Source organism: Salvia splendens, chromosome 10, assembly GCF_004379255.2.
Source record: "Salvia splendens isolate huo1 chromosome 10, SspV2, whole genome shotgun sequence".
Lineage (NCBI taxonomy): Eukaryota > Viridiplantae > Streptophyta > Magnoliopsida > Lamiales > Lamiaceae > Salvia > Salvia splendens.
The window spans coordinates 13,405,682-13,416,360 of record NC_056041.1 but is presented as its reverse complement, the minus strand read 5'-3'; the positions used below and the strand labels follow the sequence as shown (position 1 = coordinate 13,416,360).

The window sequence follows — 10,679 nt, the reverse complement described above, 5'->3', positions numbered from 1 at the left end:
ATGGTAATATACCACCCTTTTACCATGACGGTCTTCGTCTCTTTTCTCAAACAGGCACGGCATGCCATAGTCTTCAAAATCAAGACAAAATAAGTTTTTCTCAATGATAATCACTTACTTCTCACAATTGCGGTGGTTAATGACTATCGAATACAACTTAATAATTCGTGCAAATATTTTGGCACATCCATATTATTTATCTACCAATTATATATTTAAAATTAGATTGCATATACATATTATTTATCTATGAATTATATATTTAAAATTATAATTATTTGATCGACTTTTTGGTTATAATTAGTTGATTTTGTAAGATGTACCGATGCATATCGACTATCACGCCTCATTACATTATAGTATAACAATTAAGTAAAACTATAAAATATCAATGAATTTTTTTAAACTAACTATAAAAATATAAAAGCAATATAAATAAAGTATTAACATTTGATTACATAAATATTTTAATTAATTAATTAATTAGTTTAGTCAAACTAGAGCTGAAAATGACTGTGCACTGCCCAAGTTTAGTAGGTTGACTAAAGCCTAATTTATTCTTCTTATTCTAAAAGCTGTATAATCTCTTGAGTTTGGATATAAGTTTACTCCTTCAAAAAAAAAGGGCTTCATTAATTTGGGCTTTCAGTTTGGGCTCACTAGAAACACAGAATTATATTTTTATGTCACATTCTATAGCTATTGTGAATATATATGCTATATTTTTTAATATTAGAGATACATTGCTATCCGTTTACAGCATTAATATACAGTAAAAATCATATGGTGTAGGAGTATTAATTTTTCCGGTTAAATAAGAATTAATATGGTGGATAAGAAAATCCAATTTATGCATTGAACAAACCGGAAATTGATCCGGTTTAAAAATTGAATGATTTAATTGGGTGTAACTAAAAGTTTTAGTGACCATTTATACAAAATATTACTATTTGGAATACCACAAACAACGATGCATCAATGAGAATGGTTAAAATTATGGCTCAAAAAAAGAAGGCTCGATATTAAGAGGCAGTGGAGTCATGTGAAGTTTGATAAATTATGATGTTTCCTTTTTTATTATAATAATGCCAGCATTATTAAATAGTAAATTAAATAACAGTACCCCATCCCCATGTGCTGATCGATTTTAGGTTTGTTTTGATGAAATTACTACTAATAATCCTCATTATCTACCCCCGAATCAATTAACACAAGCCAATGTCTGTGATACATCTCATGTATTTTCATACTATCTATATCTATTAGTAGTAGATAAAAACGTAAGTCATTTAAATAAGCATGTAATGAAAAGTATGTGTGGTAATTAGACAATGCTAGCTGTTGTGAAGTTAGATGTATTGAGTTTTATAATTTATAAATAAATCATTTGGTAAATTTAAAAGGTCTTACACTCAGTAACAAAACACATACTATTATTTTGCATGCAATGAGAAATGATGTGGCTCCTCACCATTATAAATACCTTATAGTTATTGTATTCAATTCAACTCCCCCTACCGGAAAAAAAAAATAGAAGGCATATCATGGGAAGATGGTATGGTTATTAAGGACATATGTTGTTGTTTGGTTTATTTTATGAAAATATTTGGTTATTAATAAGATTACTATTAAGCTAAATTAATTTATTATAAACATTTATGAATCAATTTTAATTAATAAAATCAAAATTAAAAAAACTAGAAGGATGGTTGTCGAGAGCACCATAACCAGGGACATAGAACCTAGGAGGGTCTTGTGAAGCAGACTCAAAATTGAAATCATTTTATAATATAAATCAGCACAAACTAGAAATCTGCACGAAATAGTATCAACAAGAACTAGAAATTAGCACGATAGTTGAATAAATACTCAAAGTTGAAATCATTCAAAATAGAAATCAGCACAAACTAGAAATATGCACGAACTAGAAATCTGCACGAGAGCTGAATGAATACAGATACATTTGTAAATGCAAATTTACAAAACAATAATTGATTCATTTTTTAAATGATATTTATAAACATGAATACAAAAAATTGAATAAAAAATCTTGTCAGAATATTTAAATAGTACGCCCTTGTTCCACTTAAAATGACATGTTTTCTTTTGTAGTTTATCACAAATAAGATGATACATTTCCTTTTTTTTTGGAAACTCTCTCTCCAATTAATACACCCAACCATTTTTCTCACTCCTATTAAAATATTCATCTTTCTTTCTCTCTCTATTTCAATACTTATACCAACCTTTTTTTCTCTCCAATTAAACCATTAACCAATAGCTCCTAAAATCCCGTGCCGGCCAAGAAATGAGTCATCTTAGCCGGACGGAGGAGTAGTAGCTTTTATGATTGATACTATTTCGTCCCCTAAAAATAGAAACTTTTGAAATAACATTAAATTGAATGAAAATTTGTAAAGTAAGAGTGATATATAAAGAAAAGTGTGTTAGTGGAAAATGAGTTTCACCTTATTAGGGATAAAGTAATTTCCTTAAATAGATAGTTTCTATTTATAGAGGACGGACCAAAAAAAGAAGAATTTCTATTTTTAAGGGACAAAGGGAGTATCTTTTATCTAAGTCTATATTCTATAGGAGTATTTTTTTTATTTTATGTTTTTGTTTGATTATCTAGGGCTAAAGTATTGGATTTTATGTTGTTTGATAATCTAGGATCAATTTATATTGGATTTTATGTTGTTGCTTGGTTTGTTTATTGGATTTTATGTTGTTGTTTGATAATCTAGGACGAAATTTATATTGGATTTTATGTTGTTGCTTGGTTTGTTTCTCTGATTATTTTTAAAAAAATGTGTAGTTGATAAAATTATTAAGTTAAAAATTGATGCGTTTGAAACGGTATATTATGAAATTTGTCATTTTGACCGCGCAGTAAATAATAAAATTTTAAATGGTTTTATCTTTTATTTTCATTTTTTGGTTTTAGAAAAGAAAAGCTCTTTTATTGTTAAGCATATAAGAAAAATATGCTTAACTATTTCTGCATGAGATAATCACCTCAATTTAATTACTCCTATTAAACTTAGATGGAGAGAACTGAAATGACGAAAAGGCCCATGGCATGAAATGATATATACCAAAAGCGTTTCGAAACTCGAGTGGTTTTCGAAGAAATCGCTGGAACGGAATCCCTCTCTCCAAACAGATCCAAACCCCCAAATTTTTTCATCTCCCAAAATCACTGAGGATTTTGTCTCTCTTTCACTGTTATTTCACTCGCGGAAGGTAATCGCCCTATTCTACGTTCTTCTCTTTGATCGGAATATGAAGTAATTTGTTCAAATCTGTGTGATTTGTTGTTTTATTTCCTTACCTAATGGAGTAGGTTTTAGGTTTCTTGTTTGGGGTAGCATGAAATTGAATCATTTGTTGCTGGATCTGTCGGCAAATATTGTTTCTTATCTTGGTTGCGGTTCCAATTTGCGTTGTAAATTGTGTTCAGTTTTGTTCCCTATCAAGCATACGAGGTTTAATTTTTTTAGTAATGATTAGCTGTTTGTTATCATCGTGAGTAAATTAAGTTGAGAGAGAAGCTGAATTAGGAAATTGTGATTCGTGTTAGTTGATTGGGGATCATAAGAAAAATATACACTTGATTTGAGGTCAACAGTGTCCATGCCGGAAAAAGAATGTTACTGAGATATTCATGCATTTTACTGTTGCTTTAGCTACTCTGATAACGTTATGCTTGGATTTTGTGTATTTTTTGTAGGTGGAAATTGTTCATTTTCCACTTTCTAATCTTGTCTATATTGAGTTTCCTTGTTTTAGAATTGATCCATCTCCAATGGGAGATAATGTGCTTGTTAAAGATAATCAACTAGTCTTGCTTTGGCTGCTAAATCGGTAGTCCCAGTATTGATAACACATGCTTTGAGTTTCGTTCCTGATTTAGATACTTGACATATCTTAGATGGTTCTCCTTATTGAACATTATGGTGGACTTGTAGGGTTTAAAAGTTGATTTTCATGGAGGGTGGTGATGGTCCCTCAGCAGCTGCTGCAGCACTTGACAAACGGAGGCATGAGTTATCGAAACTTTTTCAGCATTATCTAGATAAATCTACCCCACATTCTCTTTATCGGTGGGTTGGGACATTTTGTTTGGTGCTTCTATATGCTCTGCGGGTTTATTATGTTCAAGGATTCTACATTGTTACTTATGGTTTGGGGATCTATCTTCTCAATTTGCTCATCGGGTTTTTGTCACCACTTGTTGACCCTGAGCTGGAACCGAGCGAAGGACCTTCACTGCCCACTAAAGGTTCTGATGAGTTCAAGCCATTCATTCGCCGTCTTCCCGAGTTCAAATTCTGGTGATTGTTCTAGTCTTTTAATAGTCTTTATTTGGGCATTATAAGATATTTTTCCATTAACTTTCTTTGGCATGTTTCTTGATTATGTTATATGTTACTTATATCAGTTGCTTACTTGCTTGGTGGAATCATGTATCATGATCAAAAGTTACAGAGATAAAAATATCCTATAACCACATGTGTCATTAAATGCAAATCTTTCTAGATTAAAATAAAAGCATGCCAAAAAGGATACTGATGTGCTGTGTAAAGTTCTGCTACCAGTTCTTTGGTCGGACCATTTCTCCTATGATCTTGTCCTATGCTGTGGGCAGTTTGGGGAATGTGGTAGAAGAAGCTTGTCTTTTGACTATAGCAGAATAAACTGCTTGGATTTGATATAGGGCATTCAATGTTCTAGAATATCAACCTAACTTTAGAGTCTAGTTAAGTAGAAGAATTTCATTGTTCTTGTCAGTTTGTCACGACTTTTATAGAGGTTTGTGGTTTCTTTTTAAAACAACAAAATAGTTTGAGGTGGCATCATGGTCTTAATAAAAATAAACACATGCCTTGTTGTTTAGACATCTTCTGTGGCAATTTCCCAATGTTTGTTTAGGTTGTTCTTGCTAACTATATGACAATCTGGACCCTGTAATTGTTTTAGAAAGGGAAGCTGGATACAAATGATATAAATTTCTTGTGTGTATCAACAATGGTGACTTTGGAGTTAAGATTTTGATATTGATAAGTTTTTCATTTCTGTCATTCCAGGTATGCCATCACAAAGGCTTTCTGTGTAGCTTTCCTGATGACATTCTTTTCCATGTTTGATGTGCCAGTATTTTGGCCTATCCTATTATGTTATTGGATTGTTCTTCTTTTCCTAACAATGAAGCGTCAAATCATGCACATGGTCAAGTACAGATACATTCCATTCAATTTGGGAAAACAGGTGAGCTGCTCTCCAAGGAAATTGCATAATGTCTTATATATTGCTTCTTCAGTATTAGGAAATTTTCAGCATGTGTCACGGAGGTGTTGTTAGAAGAAACCACCATTTCATTTACAAAGTATTTGCCTATCCAATGATATTTATTTTGCAACAGAAATATGGAAAGAAAAAGCCAGCTTCCAACGCCAGCAGCCCCCGAGACTGAACTTGAGCTGGTTTGTGATTTGATCGGACTCTGAGACCAGGAGTAAGTGGGAAGATGGAATTGATTATGACGATTTACTCTTATATGTTTCCACAAGTTGTACTTATAAATGACAGGTTTATTAGCATATACTAGTTCAGTTGCGCACTGTTATTTTGATCATGGCAGCAAACTGTTGTTGGTGCTTGGAGAAGCAAAAGCTTCATTTTGTTTGACATTTTACAGTGAAATTATTGCTGTTGGTGCTTTGAAATTTAGGGCATTCAAACATCAATAGTTGATATGAAGCAAATCCTATATACATCTCATTTGGTAAAATTGTTTCATATTTTCAGTTCATACACTTACCAGTCTCCTCCATAGCATAGCACCTACAATCCGATCCTGATTTTGTTTAATTGCTCGCACCAAGCTCTCGTTGTTTTCATACATATCTCCTAAGCCTTTTCAATTAACCAAATAATTAAATTCAAATTCAGTAGTTATGATCTATAAATAACTGAATACAAACTACAGCATGAATCAACACGTATCGAGGTCACATGTAGTATGAAATTACCGGCGGTTGCTTCCAAAATGAATTTCTGATGTAACTACTGCTTAAGATCAGAATATTCATATTTCCGGGCACTCTGAAGGATTCGCCCGATAGCTGGAGAAGAATATTTGTTTGGGTGATGATGCAAATTCTCTTTTCTGCAACCCTTGTAATTATTTGAAAATAAGAACAAAATTTAATTATTATTAGTTGCTTGAGTCTGTATGTTAATTTTGATTAACAACTTATTTTGCCATTTTGGAAGTAGGGAAAAATTATTTGAACCATGCATATATGATTGTATTATGTGTCACATAATTTTATGGTGTTTAGATTGTGGGCTTTTAACATGTTTGGAGTTTTCAAAATAAAAGCGCAAGTTCTTTTTAACCTTTCTTACTAAATAGTAGTACTACTTAGGTTGCATTTTTTAACGATAAATTTTGAAAATCAACATTTCTTATCGCAATTGCATTTTTAGGTGTTCCATTGCAAATACGAAATTCCATTCCTCTAGTAGTATTAAAACTTCATTCCTCAACTTATTTAGAGCTCATTATTTTATATTCTAGTAGTTTTTGATAATATTGAGAAGTATATACACTAAGGAATGATACCAGTTTCTGCAGTATAAGAGTACTTCTGTTTCGTTTCTGAAACAAAAATCTTCATATGCAAACTTTAAACCCAAAATCTCATTTTCTACCAAATCTCTCAATTATGAATCAGAACTCAACGTTTAATCACAGCCAACTCATGGCGCATGAAATAAGAGGGAAAAATACAATCCCTCAGATATCAAAGTAGCAAAAAACACAACCTTATAAGCTACAACAGCTTGTCTAAAAACTGGCTTACTGTAGTATATTCGATATGTGGATACAACTGAGTTCCCTCCACACCGTTTGATGAGTTTATGTCATAGTAAGTCTGGTCACCCTTCACAAACACCGAGTATATGAAGACCATCTGCATGTTTTCTGGATATGGATTTTCTGCAATCCAATGTGAGATAGTTACATAATCTTACAATCATGCTAAGATATATGTCAACATAGATTTTCTTAGATGTGTCACGCTTTGAAGTTAGAACTCCGTCTAAACCACAAACCAGTCAAGCAAAGTGTTATAGAAAACTAGAGCAACTGAATGGTAGACACACATAATCTTACTATCATGTTAGGATAGTTACATAATCTTGCTATCATGCTAGGATATATGTGGGTGTAGATTTTGTCAGATGTGTTGCACTTAATTAGAATTCCATCTTAACCAGTTGGGTAAATTGTAGCAACTGAAATGGTAGACACATATCAACTTACTGTATATTAGGACTTAGGATAGTTACATAATCCTACTATCATGCCAGAAGTTAGAAATCCGTCCAAATCAGTCAATCAAAGTGTGCAAGAAAACTACAGCAACTGAAATGTAGACACACAATCAGTCACGAATAAAATGGTTCAACATAATACCTTGAATTCTTTTAAGAAGCTCTTCTTCTGAAATATAATTTCTCTCAAGTTTTTTCCCTATTTTTTCCTCCCAAATAGTAACCAGTTCATTCATGGAGACTGTATTCCCAGGTGGTCTTAGATACAGGGTTTTATTCAGCGTGCATGGATCATCCATGGTGCTTATCGTGAATGCAGCTACGTCACTTTCCTTCATAAAGACGCCTGCAAAAGACGCACATATTACAACATTCAAACTCATTACTGAGAAGGAAAGGATAAAAATAGCAGAAACCAAGTAATATGCAAAGAGACTGAATGAATCAATACATTTGTGACGTATAGTTCATACAATCTAAGACAATGATAAATGTGAAACCTCTAACATTTCCATCTCCAAAGATGGTGACATTGTCTTGTGGTGGGGCTTGGCGGCCTGGCTGGACGAGGGACGGAAGCAGGTAGCTCGTATAGAAGTTGCAACATATGTAAGTGTACGGAATGCCTTGGGATTCAACGAGACGCCTAATCTCAGATTTCCTTGAATAGAAATTGTGATCGAGATGGGAAACTCTAGTTCTGTCAGGATCTGATCCAAATTCTGATGGAATGAACCTCTGCACAATCCCAATTCCCAACCAATCAAATTCAATGCCATAAGTCAAAGTCTTGCCATAACACTAAACACCTATTCTGAGTAGTATTAATCACTAAACGAAGAAAAACATCACCATTTCTAGTCCTGATTCGAGAAATTCACTAAAGAATTCTAATTACATTGCAATTCAACAGAGCGTAGAGAGAAACAACAATAATCAATTTAATACTTCACACTTTTGAATGTTTTTGCACTGATAAAACTGCAAAATTGAGAATAATTGACCTTGATGCAACCGACACGTTTGATGGCCGAAGTAAGAGGCTTCTGATCATGAACTTGCTTGGATGCGACGGCGCAGATGACGACGTCAACTTGTTTTAGGGCTTCAATTAGGATCTCCTCATCGTGTAACGAGCCCTAGGATGTAACAAGCCGAGAAAATGAGAAATCATGAGCCGAATAGCAACAACACAAGGGGGAAAAGTCGAGTTATCGGACATGCTTTAACTATTTTGAGGCCTGAATCGGAGAGCAGCTGAATTTTGTGGAGTTTGTTGGGATCGGAAAATGCGGAATCTCGGATAAGCCCGAGTGTTGGATGGGATGCGTTTAAGCTGGCCTTGGCGAGCTCGAATCCGAGGTTGCCAGTGACTCCTATTATTAGAATTTTGCTCTTGCTTTCCGCCATTGAGTTTGCTGCGGCGGTGGCGGGAGCAGAGCTAGTAGCCTGTACGCCGCCGCTTGCTCTGGTAGTGATGTTTGGTTTTTCAACAGAAGTGTAGTACGTAGTAAATGTTACAGAAATTAAATTTTCATTTCTGAAAGAAAATAGATGAAGGAGGAAAAAAATTGAGAAAAGTTTTCATAAATAAAAATAGGATTAATTTTATTAAATTATTTAAATGGAATAATCAAAATATTTTTATTGAATGAGAGAAAATATTTAAAATTACTGAATAAAATACTGGGAAATTTTCACCTTAACACACCCCGTCTTATTTTCATTATCTGATTAATTAGGACATTTACTTTTTTTTGGACTTAAAAGCTAATTGAACACGAAGTGTTGGTCAAATCATATTCAGGGTTGGTGTATTCGATTAGACCATCCGCAACGTTGTCACTAAACCGTTCTTTAAATTACTATTCGCAGGCTCCACTGTATTTTTTTACTCCATCCCTTAACTAAGGGACGGAACCTGCAACCCTCCAGTCCCTTAAATTACTATTCATTCAATTTCATTTTTTATTTTTATTTCCAACCAAGTTCAATTAAAAAAACACAATTCATTAAAAATAAAATAAAATTACAACATAAAATAAAAATACAACTTAAAATTCAAAAAAAAAAGACATAATTAAAATCCTAAAAAAATAAACATGACATAATTTAAAATACAATTTTATAGAAAATAAAAAAACTACTCCGCCGGCGAATCTCCTCCGAAGGCGATGGAGGTGCACTGAAGCCGTGAGGAGGCGGAATGCCAAGTTGTGCTGCCATAAACGTAATTCTGTTAAGTCGGGCTTGGTATTGGGCGGGCGTCATGCGGGAAGTGTCCGCCATTGTGACGATCATGTACATGGCGATAAGAGAGTTGGGGGGTCCCCCCGAGCCCGAGCCCGCCTGGCTTGATTCGGCTCGGCCCCTCCTCCCTCTAGCCGCCTTCGCCGCATTTCTCCCTTGCGGCTGACGGCCCCACGGGAGGAACCCCCGGCATCGTCTGCTGAGGTCTCAACCTCCTGCGAGACAAACTCTTGTGGCCCGCTGCCCGAACCGCCCTCACAAGACGAGTATTGGCCACTCGCCGTGTGCTTCATGCGCTTAGAGGTCGAGCCCGTGCTGGACCGCACACCGCTGGCCCACCTTTCCTCGTCCTTGACGACCTCCAAAACATCGACATATTTGAATTATTTGTCGGTGTCGTCGTAGTAGACCAGCAAAGCCAACCTCAGAATGTCGGCTCTCGTGGCTCCGCTTTGGTAATGAGCCGCTTCATTCTTGTGGATGTCGCATAATCGTTTGACCTCTCTGTCAACTCGGTCAAAGTGAGCGCAGAGCATCTTATATGTGCGGCGGCGGGACCCCTTTGGCTTAACCTCGTGGTAGGCCTCGGTGACCTTTTCCCAGAAATACTTCCAGGGTTGTTGATTCCTGACGATGGGATCGTACGAGATGCTGATCCAGACGTTGTACACCGCCAGCGTTTCTTTGGGGCCGTACGGATGCCGGCCTAGATCCTCCTTCTTGTCAGCCCTGGAGCTTCCATCGCCTCGGCCTCCTCCCCCGCCTCGACCTTCTTCCGGAGTGGGTTTAACAGAATAATCCTCCCGAATCTGGGATAATCCCTGCAAATACCGCGGGGCGGAGGGACGGGCGTATGCATCCAAGTCAAAATTGGGTGCTTGGTACCCCCTGGCGTCGACGAACCTTGGGTGCCCGACGTCGACGAACCGGAACCACCCAATGTGTTGTACATGCTCCCCCAGTCGCCGAACGCGTTGAGATCCCACCCGCCGGAGCCGCCACCGCCGGAGTTTCCGTCGCCGGACATTTTGTGATGAGATGTTAGATGAAAATTGGAGAGGAAATGGAGATGATTTGAGAAT

The 10,679-nt window shown here is 35.8% G+C and overlaps 2 protein-coding genes across 2 annotated transcripts; one reads left to right on the top strand and one right to left on the bottom strand.

The window, feature by feature from the left end:
* Positions 1 to 3,129: 3,129 nt before the first annotated feature.
* On the top strand, positions 3,130 to 5,794 carry LOC121752534 (protein RER1A-like). The gene is made up of 4 exons (XM_042147660.1): positions 3,130 to 3,246; positions 3,972 to 4,337; positions 5,091 to 5,271; positions 5,426 to 5,794. Exons 2-4 carry the CDS (start codon positions 3,991 to 3,993, stop codon positions 5,474 to 5,476), a joined length of 579 nt encoding a protein of 192 aa, XP_042003594.1. The 5' UTR covers positions 3,130 to 3,246; positions 3,972 to 3,990; the 3' UTR covers positions 5,477 to 5,794.
* Positions 5,795 to 6,694: 900 nt separating this feature from the next.
* LOC121750412 (probable pinoresinol-lariciresinol reductase 3) lies at positions 6,695 to 8,877 on the bottom strand. The gene is made up of 5 exons (XM_042144946.1): positions 8,572 to 8,877; positions 8,352 to 8,486; positions 7,848 to 8,085; positions 7,490 to 7,693; positions 6,695 to 7,009 (listed from the first exon to the last, which is right to left on the bottom strand). The coding sequence occupies exons 1-5, from the start codon at positions 8,755 to 8,757 to the stop codon at positions 6,843 to 6,845; spliced, it is 930 nt and encodes a 309-aa protein (XP_042000880.1). The 5' UTR covers positions 8,758 to 8,877; the 3' UTR covers positions 6,695 to 6,842.
* Between the last annotated feature and the right edge of the window lie 1,802 nt (positions 8,878 to 10,679).